This window comes from Neolamprologus multifasciatus, chromosome 7 (genome assembly GCF_963576455.1).
Source record: "Neolamprologus multifasciatus chromosome 7, fNeoMul1.2, whole genome shotgun sequence".
In the NCBI taxonomy this organism is placed as follows: domain Eukaryota; kingdom Metazoa; phylum Chordata; class Actinopteri; order Cichliformes; family Cichlidae; genus Neolamprologus; species Neolamprologus multifasciatus.
Window position 1 is genome coordinate 15,112,971 of NC_140445.1, and position 19,832 is coordinate 15,132,802.

Below are 19,832 nucleotides of genomic sequence, written 5' to 3' on the forward strand. Positions count from 1 at the left end.
ACAGCTCTGTTCAAACAGCCAAGTCTGGATATTTTGGCATTTTGTGTCCAAAATCACACATAATGTAATATTTTCTTTTCTTTTTAGTATGTCCAAAATCTCAGAGCTATTTACACTACACTATACTAAAACTGAGAATTAGACAGCTGTGGCTCAGAAAAGACCAAAACAAAACAAATAGTTATATATACTATATAATACTGGGAATATACATGCCAGTGACCCTGCCAGTATAGATGCATACTGTAAATAAAATGTCAACTCTTAACTGTTCTATTGTTTCATATAAAAGAGCTGGAAGACATGCAAACGGAAGTTATGATTAAAGAACAAGTCAGTGTGTTTGCAAACATTACTGACCTCCACAAAGCTTTATCCATTAGCATCAGAAAACGTATTGGTCGGTTTATGCAAACGCACGTCAATCAGTTCGGGAGTAATGGGAGGGTTTGTGTCCTGTGCTTAGAAATGTGCTGTCATCTTGTTTACATAGATCACAGACTGCCCCTTTAAGTAAATGCAAAGCTTCAGATGCTTGGTTACGCAGGCTTTGATATTGACACATCACCCTACTGAGTTTCCACACGAAGGCGCGCAGCATCACAGCACAGAAGCACCACTCAACAGGACTGTCCATGAGAGCCTCATTTTATATTCATAGTAAAAATTAAAATAGCAGTGACGGGTACTCTCTATCAGACATGCTGATACACAAATACTCACCCTCAGAAAACAGACAAAGATAGCAAAAGTGAAAGGAATACATTAATTGTGTCAGCTCATCAAGTATTAGTCTTGTTTACACTGAAATGAAGAGAAAAAATTACAGATGTGTCCTGGATTTGCTGTGGCTGGAGAGAAACAAAACAACATGTCACGTAAACAGAGCTATACTGTGAGTAAAGCAGACGGATGACGGCTTCTCTCCAAGCAACACAGGAGAAAACGTTACTTGTTTGAAGTGCAAGAAAGCCCTCACCTCAGCCACAGGCACTCCCTCTGGGGGACGACAATGCAACACAATCATGGCATTCAGAGGCACCTCGGTGCCTTGGGGGTCCTGCTCAAAGTTCTTCCGCAGGTCTAGACAAGAGAATAAACAGCCTGCTTTATAGAAGAATAGCACGAAGGAGCAAACAAACATATATGCACAATTGTTTCATGTGTGACCTTCTCTGTTTATGTATGTACAATGAATGCTTTCTATATAATCCCCTCACTGGTTTAAAGTCAAATAACCTTCGCAGACACAGTAAGGTCAGGCTGGTATCAAAGTGACATGGTTTCGCTTACAGGCAATCCGGACTGTTGCCTTGCGGCTCTTGGAAGTTCCCAGGTGACTCCAGGCGACACACAAACACCAGTAGTCCTCTGGGCCATGAAAGTCCTCCACCTGCTGACGCGACACGTTGATCATCACTTCACGGATCTTCAACCCTGCAGGCGAAACGCATGATTGTTTAGATTAGCTTTCATTATATTGCAGGAATGATCAATCAAAGAGATGAAGATTTGCAGGGACAAGATGATGAGTGAAATTTGAATCTGATAAGATTATCAGCAGTAAACAGATCTGCCATTTGCCAGGAGGAGATGGAGGACAGTCTGCTTGTCAAATCAAATCATTTTCAGGGATTTTTGTTTAGACAACAATTTAAAATGTTGTCCGGATGAAAGTGTAGCTGGATGTTATGCTTTCATCTGGTTAAGTCACAGACCAGACCATTTCATTGTTGACATAAATATATATATGCCACCAGTAGCACTTTAACAAAGCCTTGTTCAAGTTTTTGCCCGGCAAACAGATGGGCAGCAGTGCAAAGTTCTTGTTGTGGTAGATATATTTGGTTTTGAGCCTTCATATCCTCTCTCACACAGCCTGTAAACCATAATCCATTTATAATGAAGTGACACTAAATGCTTTCCAGCGAAAGCATTAACTGAGAGGGGGAACACATGAGCTTCTTATTGTTGTGAAGAACAGCATGATTATGTTTTTTTTCTTTAAAAACATTTAAAGGTCCATTTCTGGTCATTCTTTAATGGATGGGTATTGTCTGTGATGCACCCATAATGAGATAAGTTTCTGAGACCACAGATGAGAATATAAAAGTGCTGTATATCAAGTATGCCAGACCATGCACGCAAGATGACAAGCTTGGACCATTAATGTATAATAGGGTAGCTTCATCGGGTATCAAGGAAATTGTGGCTTTCACCCAACACGTGTGATGTCTGTCTAGCCTTGCAGAAAGCTCAATTTCAGCCATCCAGCTTGAACAGACTTATTAATATGTGTACACAGAGTAACGGGCAGCTAATGTTCAGTTTCTAGTGACCAAAGTTGTCATTCCCAGCAGCATGCAATTAAGCCTGAACAGTGTGGAATAAGATAATAACAAAGACCCACCCCTGGAAAGAAACCAGTATTAGAGCCTAACGTGTCATGGTCCGGGTGAGTGCGGGGTTTTTCCACTCCGCTGGGCTCCACCTTCAGGCAGAGACTCCAATCAGCTTCCACACCTGGTTCCAATCAAGTCACCAGCATATAAGACCAGCATTCACAACAGACCTCTGCCAGATTTTCTGCTAACTCACGTTAGTGCTATGCCGCCAAGCCCTTGTGAGAGCCCTTAACTACTGCGTTTCTCCTCACCGTGTTTTCTTTGTCATAGGACCCACCTGGCAGTCGCACTTCCCAAGCTAAACTACTCACATCTCCGCCTGGACGCTGGTTCTGTCATCTGGTTGCTTCCTTTCCATCATTGGACTACACCTGCCTGATTCCCTGCCAAGTCCCTCACTCCAAGTATATTCTGGACCCTCTCTAGACACTCCTCACCCGGAACCCCCTGGACACCCCCTCCTCGCATGACAGTTTAACCTGCAACACGTAAGCCCTAACCACCATAGTCTAATCCTTCAGCTGTGATTCACTAGACTGCCACTGACTACTTGTCTCCTCTCATTATAGTGGCTGCGTACCTCCATCCAAGCCGCTGCCCCTTTTTCCATTCCCAGGATCCATCCATGAAATCTAACACCTAGTCATAGCACTCAGAGTTTCATGTTCATAGTTTGACCTCTTGGTTCTCAGTTCATAGCTTCCACCGTTCATAGCATTCTCCGTTCATAGCATTCATAGTTTCCTGCTTTGTAAGTTAACTAGGCACTGTAAATAAAGCACTGTGTTCACGCCCGTTTTGCCTCCCTCTGTGTCTGCATTTGAGTCCACACCCACAGCCTGGCCCTCTCGGCCGTAACATAACGGTAGATTCTGGAGCAGCAATGACCTACAACAGAAACGTAAATGAAGTGCAGTAACTATATGCACTCATGTCATCACTTCTTGAGTTTGACTTTGTCTAATAGTAGTGTTAAAATGAACACTACTGAGACCTTTCTGTTTGTTTTTTTCTGGGTGCTCTACATCTGGTAGTATGAATACCAGCATGGCTAGTTGTCTGTCTCTCTGTGGTAGACTTGTGATGAACGGCGACCTGACACAACTGCACTGTCTTTTGCCCAGTGGCTGCTTGGATAGGCTGCATGGATAGAAGTACACCAAAGGAATGAATTTTGTTGTCAAATAAAGCCAACAAACTAACAATGGACTAATTGGACTTTTTCCACCATAGGCAGTTTTTTCGCTGACAAACCTCCATCTGGAGCTGGTTCTTCTCGGTCTATTATGTCTTGGAATCATAAAAACTGCAAAAGACAGCTGTAAAAATTGCCAAAAGTTGGATGCTCAGTGCCGCATTAATACTCTGTTTCCTCTGGCTTCTGGTGTTTTGCTAGAAAAATAATTGGGTCTCCATTTAGTAGTATTTTAATACAACTCTGATATGACTCTTGGAGAGATAATTGCAAACTGTGAGGCTGTTATCAATGACATTACACTGACAGCAATAACACTGGGATGTATGGATGCATTGTTTTCAATTACTTATCTGTAGGCATGCAATCAGAATCCAGCATGGGGGTGGGTGACTTCCCCACATACAAGAATATTTTCTTTATAGAAACGTAATTACTGATGTATACACTCAATCAACAATGGTTTGATTTCCATATAAGTAAAACTTTTTTAAAAATGTCCTAAAGCCAGATCGTCTTTGATTTATGGGACAGCTAACAAATCTTACTTAACAGCATATCTCATAACAGCTGTTCAAAAATCACCATAAAGCTTGGCCTCATGTGGCTTATTGCTTAATTACACAGACCTACACTTGTAGAGGAGTCGTCTCTCCACAGGCTTTTGCCATCATTCCGTACATAGACGGCAGCTTAGACATGGGCTGGGATTAAATGAAAACTAATAATGGGAAATGAAAGGTTATCAAAGGGAGCCTAATGAAGTAATGTTAAACAGAAATGTTCTCTGAAGACACTGTAATCCTCTGCAATGACTGGCTGATATTATGTGCAATAAGCCCCCACACTCAGTGCACTCCTCCCTTCCACTGTTACAAATTAGAGACGTAATCAAGAGTCCTGATTAAGTGAGAGTGAGGAACATTTAACTGCAGGAAAATAAAAAAAACACATGATTGCACCCTTGAGGGGTACAATTTTGTCAAATCAAATCATGAGAAATTTGCAGGGTTGGTGTGCCACTGAAATTCAGCAATTTTAATATGGACAGGTGGATTTGTTTCCCTTTGACCTTCTCATTTTCTTTTGACACTCAGAACTCAGGAAACACACATACACCATTCATACACTACTATTACTTTTACACGGCCTTTACAGCAGGCACTTTAAAACCACACAGTTCTATTAAAATTTTCACTGTTATTTATATAGCGCAAAATCACAACAACAACTGCCTGAAGGCTCTTTATACTGTGAGGTAAAGATCCTTCAATAATACAGAAAAAAACCCAACAATCAGAAAACCTTCTTCAAGGAAGCACTTGGCGACAGTAGGAAGGAAAAACTCAATTTTACCAGGAAGAAACTTCCAGCAGCCATCTGCTTTGATGGGTTGGGGTTAAGTTGAGGGAGGCAGGGCAAAAGGCACACTGTGGAAGAGAGCCAGAGATGAATAAAAACTAATTATTAAATGCATTCGTTCTTGGGAATCTCTGAGAAAGACTGCTCACCACATACCTTTAAGGGTTTTATTCTCTATTAGCATTTACAGCAGCCAGATGTAACAGTAATGTGATGTTGGCAGTTGGCAGAGCAGCAACAACTCCAAAAACAAGATGAAGGATGTCATCTCAGCTCTGTGTTTTGTGCGTTCATGATTATAACAAAGTTGAAAAGACAGACAGAAAAAGTCCCAGCGGCTGCAACCAGGCTGAAAGGGGGGGGAGTTCAATTTAATATTTAGTGCTATAACACTGTAGCACAAAAACACTAAAATGCTGCATGTGGCACAGATGGCACAGCAGAGCTCGTCACATATGCAGTCAGTGTTGTTTTTTACTTCTTTATAATCCAATTTCATCCTTTTCTCTCAGCATTACGTTCCTGTGTAAACGTCCGAGTAGCAGGTTAAGAGTCAGGCAAGTCAGCAGTTTCTCATTCGCATACAGCATAAATAAAGCCTGGACTTCACCAGCAGTCCACTTCTCAGCATATTCTTCTATTTTTAGAGCTAAATGTTGTTTACACAGCTGATGTTTACATGGACTTTTTTTTATCAGACTGGTTGCCAGGGCTGCGGCGCCATAAAACATACGCCTCGCCAAATGACTGTACACCCTGAACCTAAGAGTAAGCTATGCAATTGTCAATACAGAGAAAATACGAGCTGCTAAAATAGTAGTAATGTGGTGTTTTTCTCTTTCATTCCAGCCAAATGCTGTAACATTATTTAACTATTTTGTCTAAGTATGAATTCAGAAAGATTAGCTTTTTTTTTTTTAAGTACACTACAGTGCATGAACAATAGAAAACTGGTCCAGTTGATCCACTGGGCTTATGAGTATGAAAATAATTCAAAGGTAAGGAGACTAGTTAATGGGGTGGTCATATTGCCTCTTTATTCAGGCAACATGATGATGATCAGTTTTTTTATCTGTTAGATAACCAAATCACAATGGTGAATTTAATGAAACTTGATGGGAAGGTGGAACATGGGGAAAGAAAGAACTCATTAAATTTTGGGGCAGATCGGGATTATAATAGGTCACTTGTCTCGGTGGAGGATGTGAGCTCCAAATGCAGAGCTTCTCATCATTATTAATGATGAGGGAAGCAAAAAAAAACAACAACAAAAAACCCAACAGTTTGCTGTCCCTGATGCCAAATTTTAAGCTGAAAGCAGGCGAAATTTATTCTGAGGTGAAGGGAGCTACAGCTCTGCAGACTTAGTGCAAAAACACCTTTCTCTGGCACACAGTCACCATTAAACAAAAATTAAAAGGAAGAAAATAAAAGTGATGTCTTCCTTGTCAAGCTGTTTATAATTATGCAAAAGCAAACTTACAAAAAATAATCTCAGTATGCTTATATGTCTTTCCCTCACAAATGTGTACAAATCCTTGAGAAACTGGTAATAAAAGCCCAAATTGGAAGGGTGGGTATTGTCTCTCTGGCTGTTCTTTTGAAAGTTATTCCGAGAAGATTCCACCACATTAGGCAGAGATCAAAGGGTCTATTCCCTTTTTTCAAGTGTCCTGAAATGCCACTAAGTGACACCATGTTAGAGAAATTATCCAATAACTGCTCAGTCATGCTGGTCCTGATGGTGCATTCAGGAATACTAACATCCATTCACTTCCTTGCACGCGCCTGTCCCTAGGTGCCCGTTTATTTCTGTTTTACCACTTTTTCCCTCCTGTGCTCATTCTGCTTTCCCTTCAGGCTCATGCCAATAGCTTTTGACAGTGCACCACAAAGCCCCGACAACAGACCTCAATGAAGAGTAAGCTTCTCTTGCCTCTTTAATCATGTACACTAATATATCTCTAATCTAGCCTTCACAAGAGACATACCAATCCTGATGCTCACGTACCGTTCTGGGTTGCTCTCATTCTCTCTTTCCTTCACTGTCTCTCTTTTAGTGCATTTGGCATGAGGCCTGTGGTGTCTTCCTACTAGCTTTAGTCTATTGTTTTGCCTTGGCTGAGTTGATGAAGAGGCCCTAAGAGAGCCAGGCAGCGCCAACTACAAGTGGCTTGATCCGACAGGGACTGACTAGTCCGGCTCAGCTCAGTCCACAGGATGTCTCTGTCGTACTTAACGCCACAGCAAAAGGGGATTTTCAGCATTCTGTTTGTCAGAGGGATCCTTCTGAGGCAGCTGTGTACATAGTTAGTGGGTGACACGGCGTGGGCTGAGGGTTGAGGTGGATGGATATAGCTTTAGGAAAGCGTCTGTCTGATGTGAACCCAGCTTTGGGGAAATGTTTGTGTGATGTGACATTGCGGCATGCATCTCAGCATGTGGGGGCTATGAGGGTTGGCTGAAGGCCAGACACAGACGAACCCTGCTAGACAAGCGGAACATGCTCCCAGCAACATCTTCAGTCTGGTCCCAGCTGTGTGTGTCATACTTAATCCTGGAACCAAAGGGACGCATTACTTCATGCATAAAAAAATCATGATAATTCAGCCATTAAAATGCTGCGAGTCCTTATTTGTGTCATTCCCCCAGTTGCCTTGTTTATGTTTATCCAAAAACCGCATGGCTGCTTATTAGGAACCACTTCTGCATACATAAGTAGTTTTCACTCTGTGGGCCACTTCATTTGTTTCACTTACATTTCTTTAACTAATAGTTTGCGACACTTAGAGACTCGAAGGGCACCTCGCTTTCCTCTCACCAGTCTGCACCTTCCTTTCTTTGTTGTGACTTTATGCATGGCTGATGGTATCACGCCGACTTCTAGGATCACAATGCACAGCAGTGGGGTCAGTCTGCTGACAGGACATCAACAGGAATGGATATCCATACTTCCTGTGTGCAGTGGGCACTCACACACTCTCTTTTAATCAGTTCATCACCAGATCTGCATGAGCTGCTATCCTCTCCTTCTCGAGACAACCAATGTAGTATCCATTTTCAGCCTCTCAATCGCTCCACAATCATCCTCTCTATTTCCAATGTCCTCTTTCTCCTATTATCCCCTCTTTCTCTTATCTCTCAATCAGAGTATCATGCTTTCAGCTGAAGTCTATTGGCACAGATATCCCCTCTGTTCCACCTTCCTATCTCCTCTTCTTTCACTCTGTCCTTCAATTATCTTTTGAGTTCTATCACTCATTTCCATCTCTCAAGCTCTCTTACAGCACTTCAGTAGAGACAGAAATAAAGTCATTGTACTCGGGTCAGAGCATGTGGTGCGCTGTCTTGTCTTTAGAATTTTAAGCCAAGCCCATTTCCAACCAAAAAGCAGAAACTGATAGATTTAATGCACACACAGATTTGATGCTACTCCCTAAAAACATAGTTTATCCGTTTGTGTTGTTTTCCTGAAGGGAGGCTAGAATGTGGGTAGTGATGATTACATGGAATATCCAGCGTAGCTCTGTCTGCCTCAGGTTTAGAAAAATGAGCAATCACAAAGGGATAAGTAAATAGATTACGTTGTTGTACCGTTCAGCAGTAATTGTGCTGTCCTATATGCCGGTCAGTGATGCCTTTGTTTTTCTTACAAAATCCAAACTATAGGTTTGTACTCAGAGTGAATATGAAGATGCCTTCCGATCAAATTTCCAGCAATTTAAAAATCATTTAAGCCTTCGGGGTGCTAAACTTTCTATGCCATAATTTAGTTTGTCTCTTCTTTTCCTTTCTCCCACAGTAAATTTCTCTTTCTCCGTATCTTGTCTAATGTTTCATCCAGTAGACAAGACAACCCCTCAGAGTTTCAGGAACTGCATAACAATGTATGAATATGGATATGAATATGTTCCCTACAGAAAGCTCTCTGTTTGTGTTTATGTCAGACTCCCATTACTGTCAGTGCCGATCATTCTCATGTTTCAAAGTTGCCTTTAGTGCTAAAGCTAAGGCATGCATACATTAATGGCCCATTTAGCAAAGTCGGTCTATTTGGTTAATACCAACCACCCATTTTTGATGCTTCAAACACAGTATGCAGTTACACTTCTCAAACAGTCATAGATACCCACAGGGAAATTGACTTATTGCATAAATATACAAATACAACATGCATTTAGATTTTGGTAAGATGCTGTAAATTCAGTCAGGCTACGCCACCTATTCCTCGCCAAGACTTACATTATGGTTCCTTCCACCTTTGCCTTTTGACTTCTGTTATTGCTTTCCTGCATTAAATAACAGTGTGCTGACCAAACTACTGAAAACCTGTACTACACTAAAAGTTAACTATCTCATTGATAACTCTAAGAACTCTAATGATAAACCCTTTTACTGGGTGGTGAATGAACTGAACTTTAGTCATTTGCAGTCTTGTCAAAACACATCATCTAAGGGTGTTATGTTTATCATCTCATATTAAATGTGTCAAAAAAAAAAAAAAGAATCATGTGTGACATCATATATACCATGGTGTGATACAGCACAAACTATATGCAAAGGTGTTACCATAGTCAGATAAGCAGCTATGGAAATTCTTTGCTGCTCTGTCATGTTGGACAGGTTGTGTTAGGGTTATTGGAAGAAAGGGATACAATTCAATGTAGTTTTTAAACAAAGCACAGAGTGTGTGCTTAGCAAAAATATATCAAGTGATCTAACTAACTCTCTCTTCCAACATCAATTGAAAATATAAACTGTGTGTGTGTGTGTGTGTGTGTGTGAGTGTTGGTTTTTCAAAATTGTTTTTTAGTTATTAAATTATTAAATAGTTGTTTTTACTGCACTTTAATGGTTAAAGTGAAAAAAATTAGAAATAATTAAATATTCGTTAGAAAATTTCATCTTTAATTGTTAATAAACAGCCTGCCAATACCCCTGTCTATTTTTTCAAACATTTGCTGGTTTTTAATGTATTTTGTTGATTGTGAGGATAAGAATTTATGCCCTTTAAGTCTTACTTATTATAAGGATGCAAGACATGCATGCTTGGTGATTACTAGGGATGGGTACCGGTATCCGGTGCCATTAGAAGTGCCCTCACTTCGACAACCTGCGCACAGACACGTCCCTCACTTCTAAAACCTGCGCACAGACACACCACTCACTTTTAAAACCTGTGCACAGACACGCCCCTCACTTCTAAAACCTGCGTAATGACACACCCCTCACTTCTACAACCTGCGTACAGACACACCCCTCACTTCTAAAACCTTTGTGATGACACAGCATCACTTCTACAACCTGCGTACAGACACACCCCTCACTTCTAAAACCTTTGTGATGACACACACCTCACTTCTAAAACCTTTGTGATGACACACACCCATCACTTCTAAAACCTTTGTGATGACACAGCCATCACTTCTAAAACCTTTGTGATGACACAGCCATCACTTCTAAAACCTTTGTGATGACACAGCCATCACTTCTAAAACCTTTGTGATGACACACCCCTCACTTCTACAACCTGCGTACAGACACACCCCTCACTTCTACAACCTGCGTACAGACACACCCCTCACTTCTACAACCTGCGTACAGACACACCCCTCACTTCTACAACCTGCGTACAGACGCACCCCTCACTTCTACAACCTGCGCACAGACACACACCTCACTTCTTTTTTTTTTTTTTCATATTTTTATTGAGAGACAAGTGTACATTAGTTTACAATGACAATACAATCTGTTCCCCTCACATATTTTTTAGTTTTTCTTACATGAATAGATACGATAATACACACACACAGGCACACCCACATACACGCTTAAATAAAATTGAAAAAACAAACAAACAAAACAAAACCTAAGAAGAAACCCAAAACAAACACAAACAACAAACCCCAAAACACACACAAAAAAAAAAAAAAAGGGGGGGGGGGGAGAGATATGATATTAATCAGCTGGTAGAGCATTTAATGACTTGCAATAGTTTACGAAGGGGCCTCAGATACGATAAAATTCTCTGTATTTGCCCTTCACCACAAGGCCTATCTTTTGCAATTTAAGAAATGACATCACATCTCTAAACCAAAAAGAAACTGAAGGTGGCTTTGAAGATTTCAAAGATTTCAACGTCTAGCCAAAAGTGATGTAAAGGCTAATATTTTGAAGTGTGTAGGGTCGGTTAGACCAGTGTTGACTGGAAGCCCAAAAACAGCTAGAAAAGGGTCCATGCAGATTTGGGTCCCAAGAGCCTTGGAAAGAATAACTGAATACTGACTCCAGAAGCCATGGAGTCTTGGGTACAGAAAGAACATATGGCCTAGGTCACATGGGGTGGCATGACATCTCTCACACTGATCCATTACTTGTGGGTAAATCTCAGACAGACGAGACTTTGAATAGTAAACCCTGTACAACACCTTGAACTGGATAAGTTGTAACCTGGCACAGGACGTACTATAACGAACATTGGATACTGCTTTCTCCCATTGCTGATCCGAAAAAATTACTCCTAACTCCCGCTCCCAAGCCCCCCTAATTTTAGCAACTGAATGGACATTTAAATCCATAAGTTGTTTATATATTAAAGATATAATTGACTTCTTATTGGGTTTAAGGGATAAGAATTCCTCCCATGGTTGGACATTTGGAAGAAGAGGGTAGGAGGGGAAGAGAGCAGAAGTACAATGCCGTGCCTGAAAATAACGGAATAGATTGGCAGCCGGAAGATTTGTTTCTGAACACAGGTCTAAAAAAGTTACGAAAATGCCATCTTTATAGAGATCCTTAAACGTGTTAATACCATGACGCTGCCACTGTACATAGGTACCATCAATGAGGCCAGGAGTAAACAGATGGTTCTGTGTGATGGGCATGTGTACTGATGCAGAGATGTACTTAAAATGACTCCTGAATTGTGACCAGATCCTTAGACTAGACTGTACCACGGGATTTTGGGTGAAATGAGAAGGCTTAAGTGGTAGTGGAGAGAACAATAAAGCTTCTAAGGATGAGGAAGTGCACGACAGGCGCTCCAGTTTGCACCACAGCAGTTCTTGAGATTCAAGCCAATGGGTCAATTTGTGAATATGAGAGGACCAATAGTAAAATAAAAAGTTAGGCAAGGCAAGACCACCATCAAATGTCAGTCTCTGTAATAATGATTTCCTCACCCTGGGATGTTTCCCTCCCCACAAAAACGATGTAACTAGCTGGTCTAACTTTTTGAAAAAAGCTTTAGGTAAAAATATAGGAATATTCTGAAACAGAAATAACAATCGAGGCAAAATGTTCATCTTTACAGCATTGATCCGACCAATTAGGGACAAAGGTAGCGATTTCCATCTCTGAAAATCTGATTGAATTTGAGTCATTAAAGGGGAGAAATTGGAAGAGTATAGAGAAGACAAAGTATGAGTCACGTTAACTCCCAAATATTTAAAGCCGGCAGGGCTAAGTCTAAAAGGAATGTCAGATTGTTTAAGTGTAAGACTTAAAGAATTTATGGGGAAACATTCACTTTTAAGAAGATTTATTTTGTAACCTGACAAAGAGCCGAACTTGTTTAATAGAGACACAATCGATGGTATGCTAGATAAGGGATCAGAAACATAAAGAAGCAGGTCGTCTGCATATAAAGACAATTTTATGTCAAGGCCTGACCGGGAAATACCATGAAAATGAGGAAGGGCCTTCAAAGCTATAGATAGGGGTTCAATTGCAATAGCAAAAAGTAGGGGGGACAGGGGACAACCCTGTCTCGTGCCGCGTAACAATGAGAAGTAGCCAGAGGAAACACCATTTGTATAGACACTGGCTTGGGGTGCCTTGTACAACAGTCGAATCCATGAAATGAATCTGTCCTTGAAACCAAATCTTTGTAAGACCGCAAAGAGAAAGCTCCACTCTACACGATCGAAAGCTTTCTCAGCGTCAAGTGAGATAACTACTTCTGGATTAGTGGTCGAGTGTTGGGAAAGAATGACATTCAAAAGCGTGCGGACATTAAAGAACAGCTGGCGGCCTTTAATAAAGCCATTCTGTTCATCTGAAATAATAGTAGGAAGAACCTTTTCAAGGCGAATTGCTAAAATTTTTGCCAAGACTTTAACATCCACATTCAGCAGTGAAATAGGCCTATATGAGGTGCAAGATGTAGGATCCTTATCCTTCTTTAAGAGAACAGTAATTAGTGCTTGAGACAATGTAGGGGGCAATAGACCACGTTCAAAAGATTCATTATACACTGAAAGAAGTAGTGGGGCTAACTTGTCTATAAATGTTTTTAAAAATTCAACTGAAAACCCGTCAGGTCCTGGTGCCTTACTATTGTGCATGGTCTTGATTGCATGCACAATTTCATCCAACCTAAAAGGGGCATCTAATTGTTCAGCTATAACAGGATCGACAGTGGGCATTGTAAGACCGTTAAAAAAAGAATCCACCTCAGAGGCGTCAGCAGCAGATTCAGATTCATATAGGGAGGAATAATACCTCTTAAACACCTCGTTTACTTCCTTTGGATCAGAGACCAAGTTGCCTGCCGCATCTTTAATTTGAGAAATTAATCGAGAAGAGGCCTGACGTTTTAACTGATGGGCCAAAAGCCTTCTGGGCTTATCACCATGTTCATAATAAGTCGCACGCGCACGAAGTAAAAGACGTTCAGCATCTGCCGTAGAAAGTAAATCAAATTCGGTCTGCAAGTCAAGTCGTCTTTTATGCAAATCAGGAGTGGGACTGGCAACAACCTGTCTATCTATGTCACAAATTTGTGTAGTCAAAGTTTGAAGTTTGGCTTTGTGGTTTTTAGTGGAATGGGCAGAGAAAGAGATTATTTGCCCACCCACATATGCCTTAAGAGATTCCCAAAGCAATGACCTTGTAACAGTATCGCTGTCGTTAAACACCATAAATTCATCAACTGCGGATTTGATAAAGGTAACAAATCCCTCATCTGAAAGCAACAAAGAGTTAAATCTCCAGGGTGAGGAAAAAGAGGACTGGGCTATGAGCTTGATGTCAACGCTAAGTGGTGCGTGATCGGAAATGACAATTGGATGATATGTAGATGACAGTACTTTTGGAATAAGGCAGGGGTGTCCAAACTCCGGCCCGCGGGCCGCAGTTGGCCCGCGATCCATTTTTAATTGGCCCGCAAGTAATTTTATAAATAGAATCGAATATGGCCCGCACTTCAACTTTTGCTTGAGTGTATTGCACTTCTTAGTTTTAAACACCAGGGGGAGCTACTGTCGATCGAGGCAGTTGCTCACCAAAAAGGACAATCACAGAAGAAATTTAGCCCAAGTTAGTTACTAAACATGGCAGAACCAAAGAAGCGAAAGGTAGAAAGTGAATGCAGAAAATTTCAGACATGGTGGGAGAGTGAATATTTCTTCAAAGAATTCAAGGGGAAGTGTGTCTGTTTGATCTGCACTGAAATTATGGCAGTTATGAAAGAGTATAATGTACGACGTCATTATGAAACCAAACATCAGGCCTATGCATCCTACACTGGTGCTGAGCGAGAGCAGAAATTAAAGCAAAGGGTATCTCTCCTGCGGGGTCAGCAACAGTAATTTTTTCGTGCTCAAAAGGTCCAGAAAAAGGCTACAATAGCCAGCTATGAGGTCGCCCAAACTCATCGCCAAGACATGGCAAGCCTTTTTCAGATGGAGACCTCATAAAACACGGCCTCGTTAAAGTCACCGAAATAATGCGCCCGTCAACAACGTCAGCATTGTCCAGAAATCCATTGCTGAAGACTTGTCAGCCAACATTAAACTGCAACTGTCTGATAAAGCTGTGCTTTTGATCTTTACTCCATCGCATGCGATGAGAGCACCGATGCCACAGTTTGGATTTGGATCATTCGCTATTTCAAACAAACACACATTGTCCCGCTACATTTTTATCCCGTGGTTATAGTCTTAATATATTCCTTGGCCTCATCTGGCGAGACGAAGTCGCGCTGCATTCCTTGATAAGTGATCGGTAGCCTTGCCGGATAGAGGATCCCAAATTGGACTCCCTGGATGCCGCGAAGCTGGCGACGGACCTCATTGAAAGCTGCATGGGCCCGCGCTGTCTTAGCGGTGTGGTCGGAGAACACAGAAATGGTCATATTATTTATCTGTACCCTCTGCAGCTTCCTGGCCTTCTGGAGAATCCTAGCACAGTTCGCGTAATAGTGCAGCTTCACAACCATAGCGCGGGGACGTTCACCGGTGTTAGGTTTGGGGGCCAAAGTTCGGTGGGCTCTATCTACAAGCGGCTCCTTCCCAAGCTGAAATGCCTCCATCAACAGCACGGACACATCTGTAGCAGACAGGACGTTCTCCTCTGGCACACCAACAATGCGTATATTATTGCGGCGAGACCTGGACTCCAAATCCTCGCATTTATTCTCCAATTTGGCAATCGCATCAACTTTGGCTTGGAGGTGGACAATATCATCCGTGCATGTGGAGGGAGACTGTTCCATCTCCGTAACTGTGCTTCTGAGGCCAGTGAATTCCTGACGCATGGTAGTTATATCTGAGGAAAGGTCCGTTTTTAGTTGCTGTATGTCGGACCTGATAGACGTGAGATTCTCCGCAAACGCTGCTGTCAGTTCCTTTTTAAACAGTGCTGAAATTTCTTCAAGAAGTTCAGAGAGGAGTTCAGCCTTCATGAACTTTTCCGTATCGACGGGCGGCGTGTTGGGCGACCCAGGCAGTGGCGAAGCTTTACCACGAGGCGGGGATGCAGTGTTAGAAGCAGGCCGCAAGTTTGGCTGAGAGGTGCTTGCGCTCTTATTAACCTTACGTGACATTCTAAACACAAAAAGCAAAACAGTCTTGTCTCGGAACTATACAAAAAACCCCCGTCAAAATGTGCCTGGAAATGCTAGATAATAACTAGACTCTGCAGGAGCTGAGCTCGGTGCGACCTACGCCATAGTCACATAAACCGGAAGTCCACACACCTCACTTCTAAAACCTTTGTGATGACACACCCCTCACTTCTAAAACCTGCGTAATGACCAGTGTTGGGTAAGTTACTTTAAAATAGTAACTTAGTTACATTACTAGTTACTTCTATCAAAAGTAACTCAGTTAGTTCAAGTTACTCGTTACTTTCAAAGTAACTAGTTACTAGACACTGAATAGGAAGATGTAGGTAACACCAGACTGCAGATGAGCTGCATACAGGGCTGGACTGGGACAAAAAAATCGGCCCGGGCATTTTGACTAGAGACCGGCCCACCATTATAGGAAAAACTCATAAGCCTTTGAATGAAAAACAAACGCTGTTGTGACAGTGATGTTCACTGTTTTGATGGTATATATGCATCAATCTATCAATCGTTTGTTGTAAGATTCAGATAATTATTTTTTAAAAGCTAGACATTTTAAATGAGAATAAGAAAGAAAAGTATTTCTTTGTGCCCACCTCTTCCTGTTAATGCCCTACCTGCCCCCCTGGCGAAAACTTTGCTAGACCCACACCTGCACAGTTACCAGCTGTCAGCTACCTAAAAAAGGATCCTGGGGTTATCTGTCTCTCAGAAACAGTTCAAAACTTCCCTTCAACTCAGATTATGTCACCTAAAAGGTAACCCGTTTCTCCATCACCTGTTCAGCTCTGATGATTCAGTAAGGACATCTCCTGGTTTCATCTTCATGTTTCCCTCTCACCAGATAACCAAACCGACATCATGACCAGCAGCTTTTTTGCAGCTGTGGCTCAGCAAACATCAGCTGATACTAGAAATTAATATTAAATAAATTTTAACAACAGGCTGATCAAGCTGAAAACGTGCGGCTGTTGTTTAACACGACATCCGGTGGTTTCTTTCTGGCGCAAAGTGGGCGATAAACAAACAAGAGAGAAAAGCCGATCAGCTGATCATTGATCAGTTTTCATTATTGAAGTAGAAACGGGAGAGGGAGGGGGGAGAATGAAAGAAGAAGAGGCAGCTGTGCAGCAAAGACACAGAATAACTTTTTCATTGTAGGTCCGGGACAAACTGTTCCTTTTCACCTCAATAAGAAACGCGTAATATTTTCTCTGAATACCAGACAGGACGGTTGGCAACTCTAATAACTTATGAACAAAATAAAGTTCAACATCGTTAACTTCATAGCACCCACCCAGCTGTATAGAAACGCTGTCATGCTAGCTAGTACGCACTACGGAAAAAGTCAGAAGAACGAAAATAAACTCCACCTAAACTTGGTTTATATCTGACCCAGATAGACTGCAGGTCATAACTGCTTACCTGAAGTTCAGTTCACACTTGGACCGGCGGCCGCCTCGGGTCTCTTTTCCTTCTGTGTCCCCTTTGCCTCCTCCACCTGCTGGCCTCCACCACTTGCTAATGTTACAGAATCTGTGGAAGCTCCGCGATAGCCACCACACGAAGTAACGAGTAACGACCCTATCTAAATCCCAGTAACGACTAACGCGTTCCTGATTTTGGCATAATAACTAGTTACCGTGCTCGTTACCCACAATAATAACGTAGTTACTGTAACGCGTTACTTAATAACGCGTTAGTCCCAACACTGGTGATGACACACCCCTCACTTCTAAAACCTTTGTGATGACACACACCCATCACTTCTAAAACTTGCGCACAGACTCGTCCCTCACTTCTATAACCTGCGTACAGACACACCCCTTACTTCTACAACCTGCCTACAGACACACCCCTCGCTTCTAAAACCTGCGTAATGACACGCCCCTCACTTCTAAAACCTGCGCACAGACACACGCCTCACTTCTACAACCTGCACATAGACTCGTCCCTCACTTCTACAACCTGCGCACAGACACGCCCCTCACTTTCAAAACCTGCGCACAGACACACCCCTCACTTCTAAAACGTGCGCACAGACACACGCCTCACTTCTACAACCTGCACATAGACTCGTCCATCACTTCTAAAACCTGCGCACAGACACACGCCTCACTTTCAAAACCTGCGAACAGACACACCCCTCACTTCTACAACCTGCGTACAGACACACCCTCACTTCTAAAACTTTGTGATGACACGCCCCTCGCTTCTAAAACCTGCGTAATGACACGCCCCTCACTTCTACAACCTGCCTAAAGACACACCCCTCACTTCTAAAACCTGCGTAATGACACGCCCCTCGCTTCTAAAACCTGCGCACAGACACACACCCTCACTTCTACAACCTGCCTACAGACACACCCCTCACTTCTAAAACCTGCGTAATGACACGCCCCTCGCTTCTAAAACCTGCGCACAGACACACCCCTCACTTCTACAACCTGCCTACAGACACACCCCTCACTTCTAAAACCTGCGCACAGACACACGCCTCACTTCTACAACCTGCACATAGACTCGTCCATCACTTCTACAACCTGCGCACAGACACGCCCCTCACTTTCAAAACCTGCGAACAGACTCGCCCCTCACTTCTACAACCTGTGCACAGACACACCCCTCACTTCTACAACCTGTGCACAGACTCGCCCCTCACTTCTACAACCTGCGCACAGACACGCCCCTCACTTTCAAAACCTGCGAACAGACTCGCCCCTCACTTCTACAACCTGCGCACAGACACACCCCTCACTTCTAAAACCTGCGTAATGACACGCCCCTCACTTCTAAAACCTGCCTAATGACACGCCCCTCACTTCTACAACCTGCGTACAGACACACCCCTCACTTCTAAAACGTGCGCACAGACACGCCCCTCACTTCTAAAACATTTGTGATGACACACCCCTCACTTCTAAAACCTGCCTAATGACACACCCCTCACTTCTAAAACATTTGCGATGACACGCCCCTCACTTCTAAAACCTGCGCACAGAAACACCCCTCACTTCTAAAACCTGCGTATATGACACACCCATCACTTTTAAAACCTTTGTGATGACACACCCCTCACTTCTACAACCTGTGCACAGACACACCCCTCACTTCTAAAACGTGCGCACAGACACGCCCCTCACTTCTAAAACCTTTGTGATGACACACCCATCACTTCTAAAACCTTTGTGATGACACACACCCCTCACTTCTAAAACCTTCGTGATGACACACCCCTCACCTCTAAAACCTTTGTGATGACACGCCCCTCACTTCTACAACCTGCACATAGACTCGTCCATCACTTCTACAACCTGCGCACAGACACGCCCCTCACTTTCAAAACCTGCGAACAGACTCGCCCCTCACTTCTACAACCTGTGCACAGACACACCCCTCATCTCTACAACCTGTGCACAGACACACCCCTCACTTCTACAACCTGCACACAGACTCGCCCCCTCACTTCTACAACCTGCGCACAGACACGCCCTCACTTTCAAAACCTGCGAACAGACTCGCCACTCACTTCTACAACCTGCGCACAGACACACCCTCACTTCTAAAACCTGCGTAATGACACGCCCCTCACTTCTAAAACCTGCCTAATGACACGCCCCTCACTTCTACAACCTGCGTACAGACACACCCCTCACTTCTAAAACGTGCGCACAGACACACCCCTCACTTCTAAAACCTGCGTACAGACACACCCCTCACTTCTAAAACCTGCGCACAGAAACACCCCTCACTTCTAAAACCTGCGTATATGACACACCCATCACTTTTAAAACCTTTGTGATGACACACCCCTCACTTCTACAACTGTGCGCAGACACACCCCTCACTTCTAAAACGTGCGCACAGACACGCCCCTCACTTCTAAAACCTTTGTGATGACACACCCATCACTTCTAAAACCTTTGTGATGACACACACCCCTCACTTCTAAAACCTTCGTGATGACACACCCCTCACCTCTAAAACCTTTGTGATGACACGCCCCTCACTTCTACAACCT

The 19,832-nt window shown here is 42.8% G+C and overlaps 1 protein-coding gene across 2 annotated transcripts in view; it reads right to left on the bottom strand.

The window, feature by feature from the left end:
• The window catches only part of LOC146513980 (netrin receptor UNC5D-like), a 268,872-nt gene that overhangs the window by 49,067 nt on the left and 199,973 nt on the right, over positions 1-19,832 (bottom strand). For both annotated transcript variants that reach the window (XM_085168964.1, XM_085168966.1), the window contains exons 3-4: positions 1,294-1,437; positions 980-1,083 (exon numbers count right to left, since the gene is read on the bottom strand). In XM_085168964.1, coding sequence (XP_085025090.1) covers positions 980-1,083; positions 1,294-1,437 — 248 coding nt within the window. The remainder of the gene's footprint in view (positions 1-979; positions 1,084-1,293; positions 1,438-19,832) is intronic.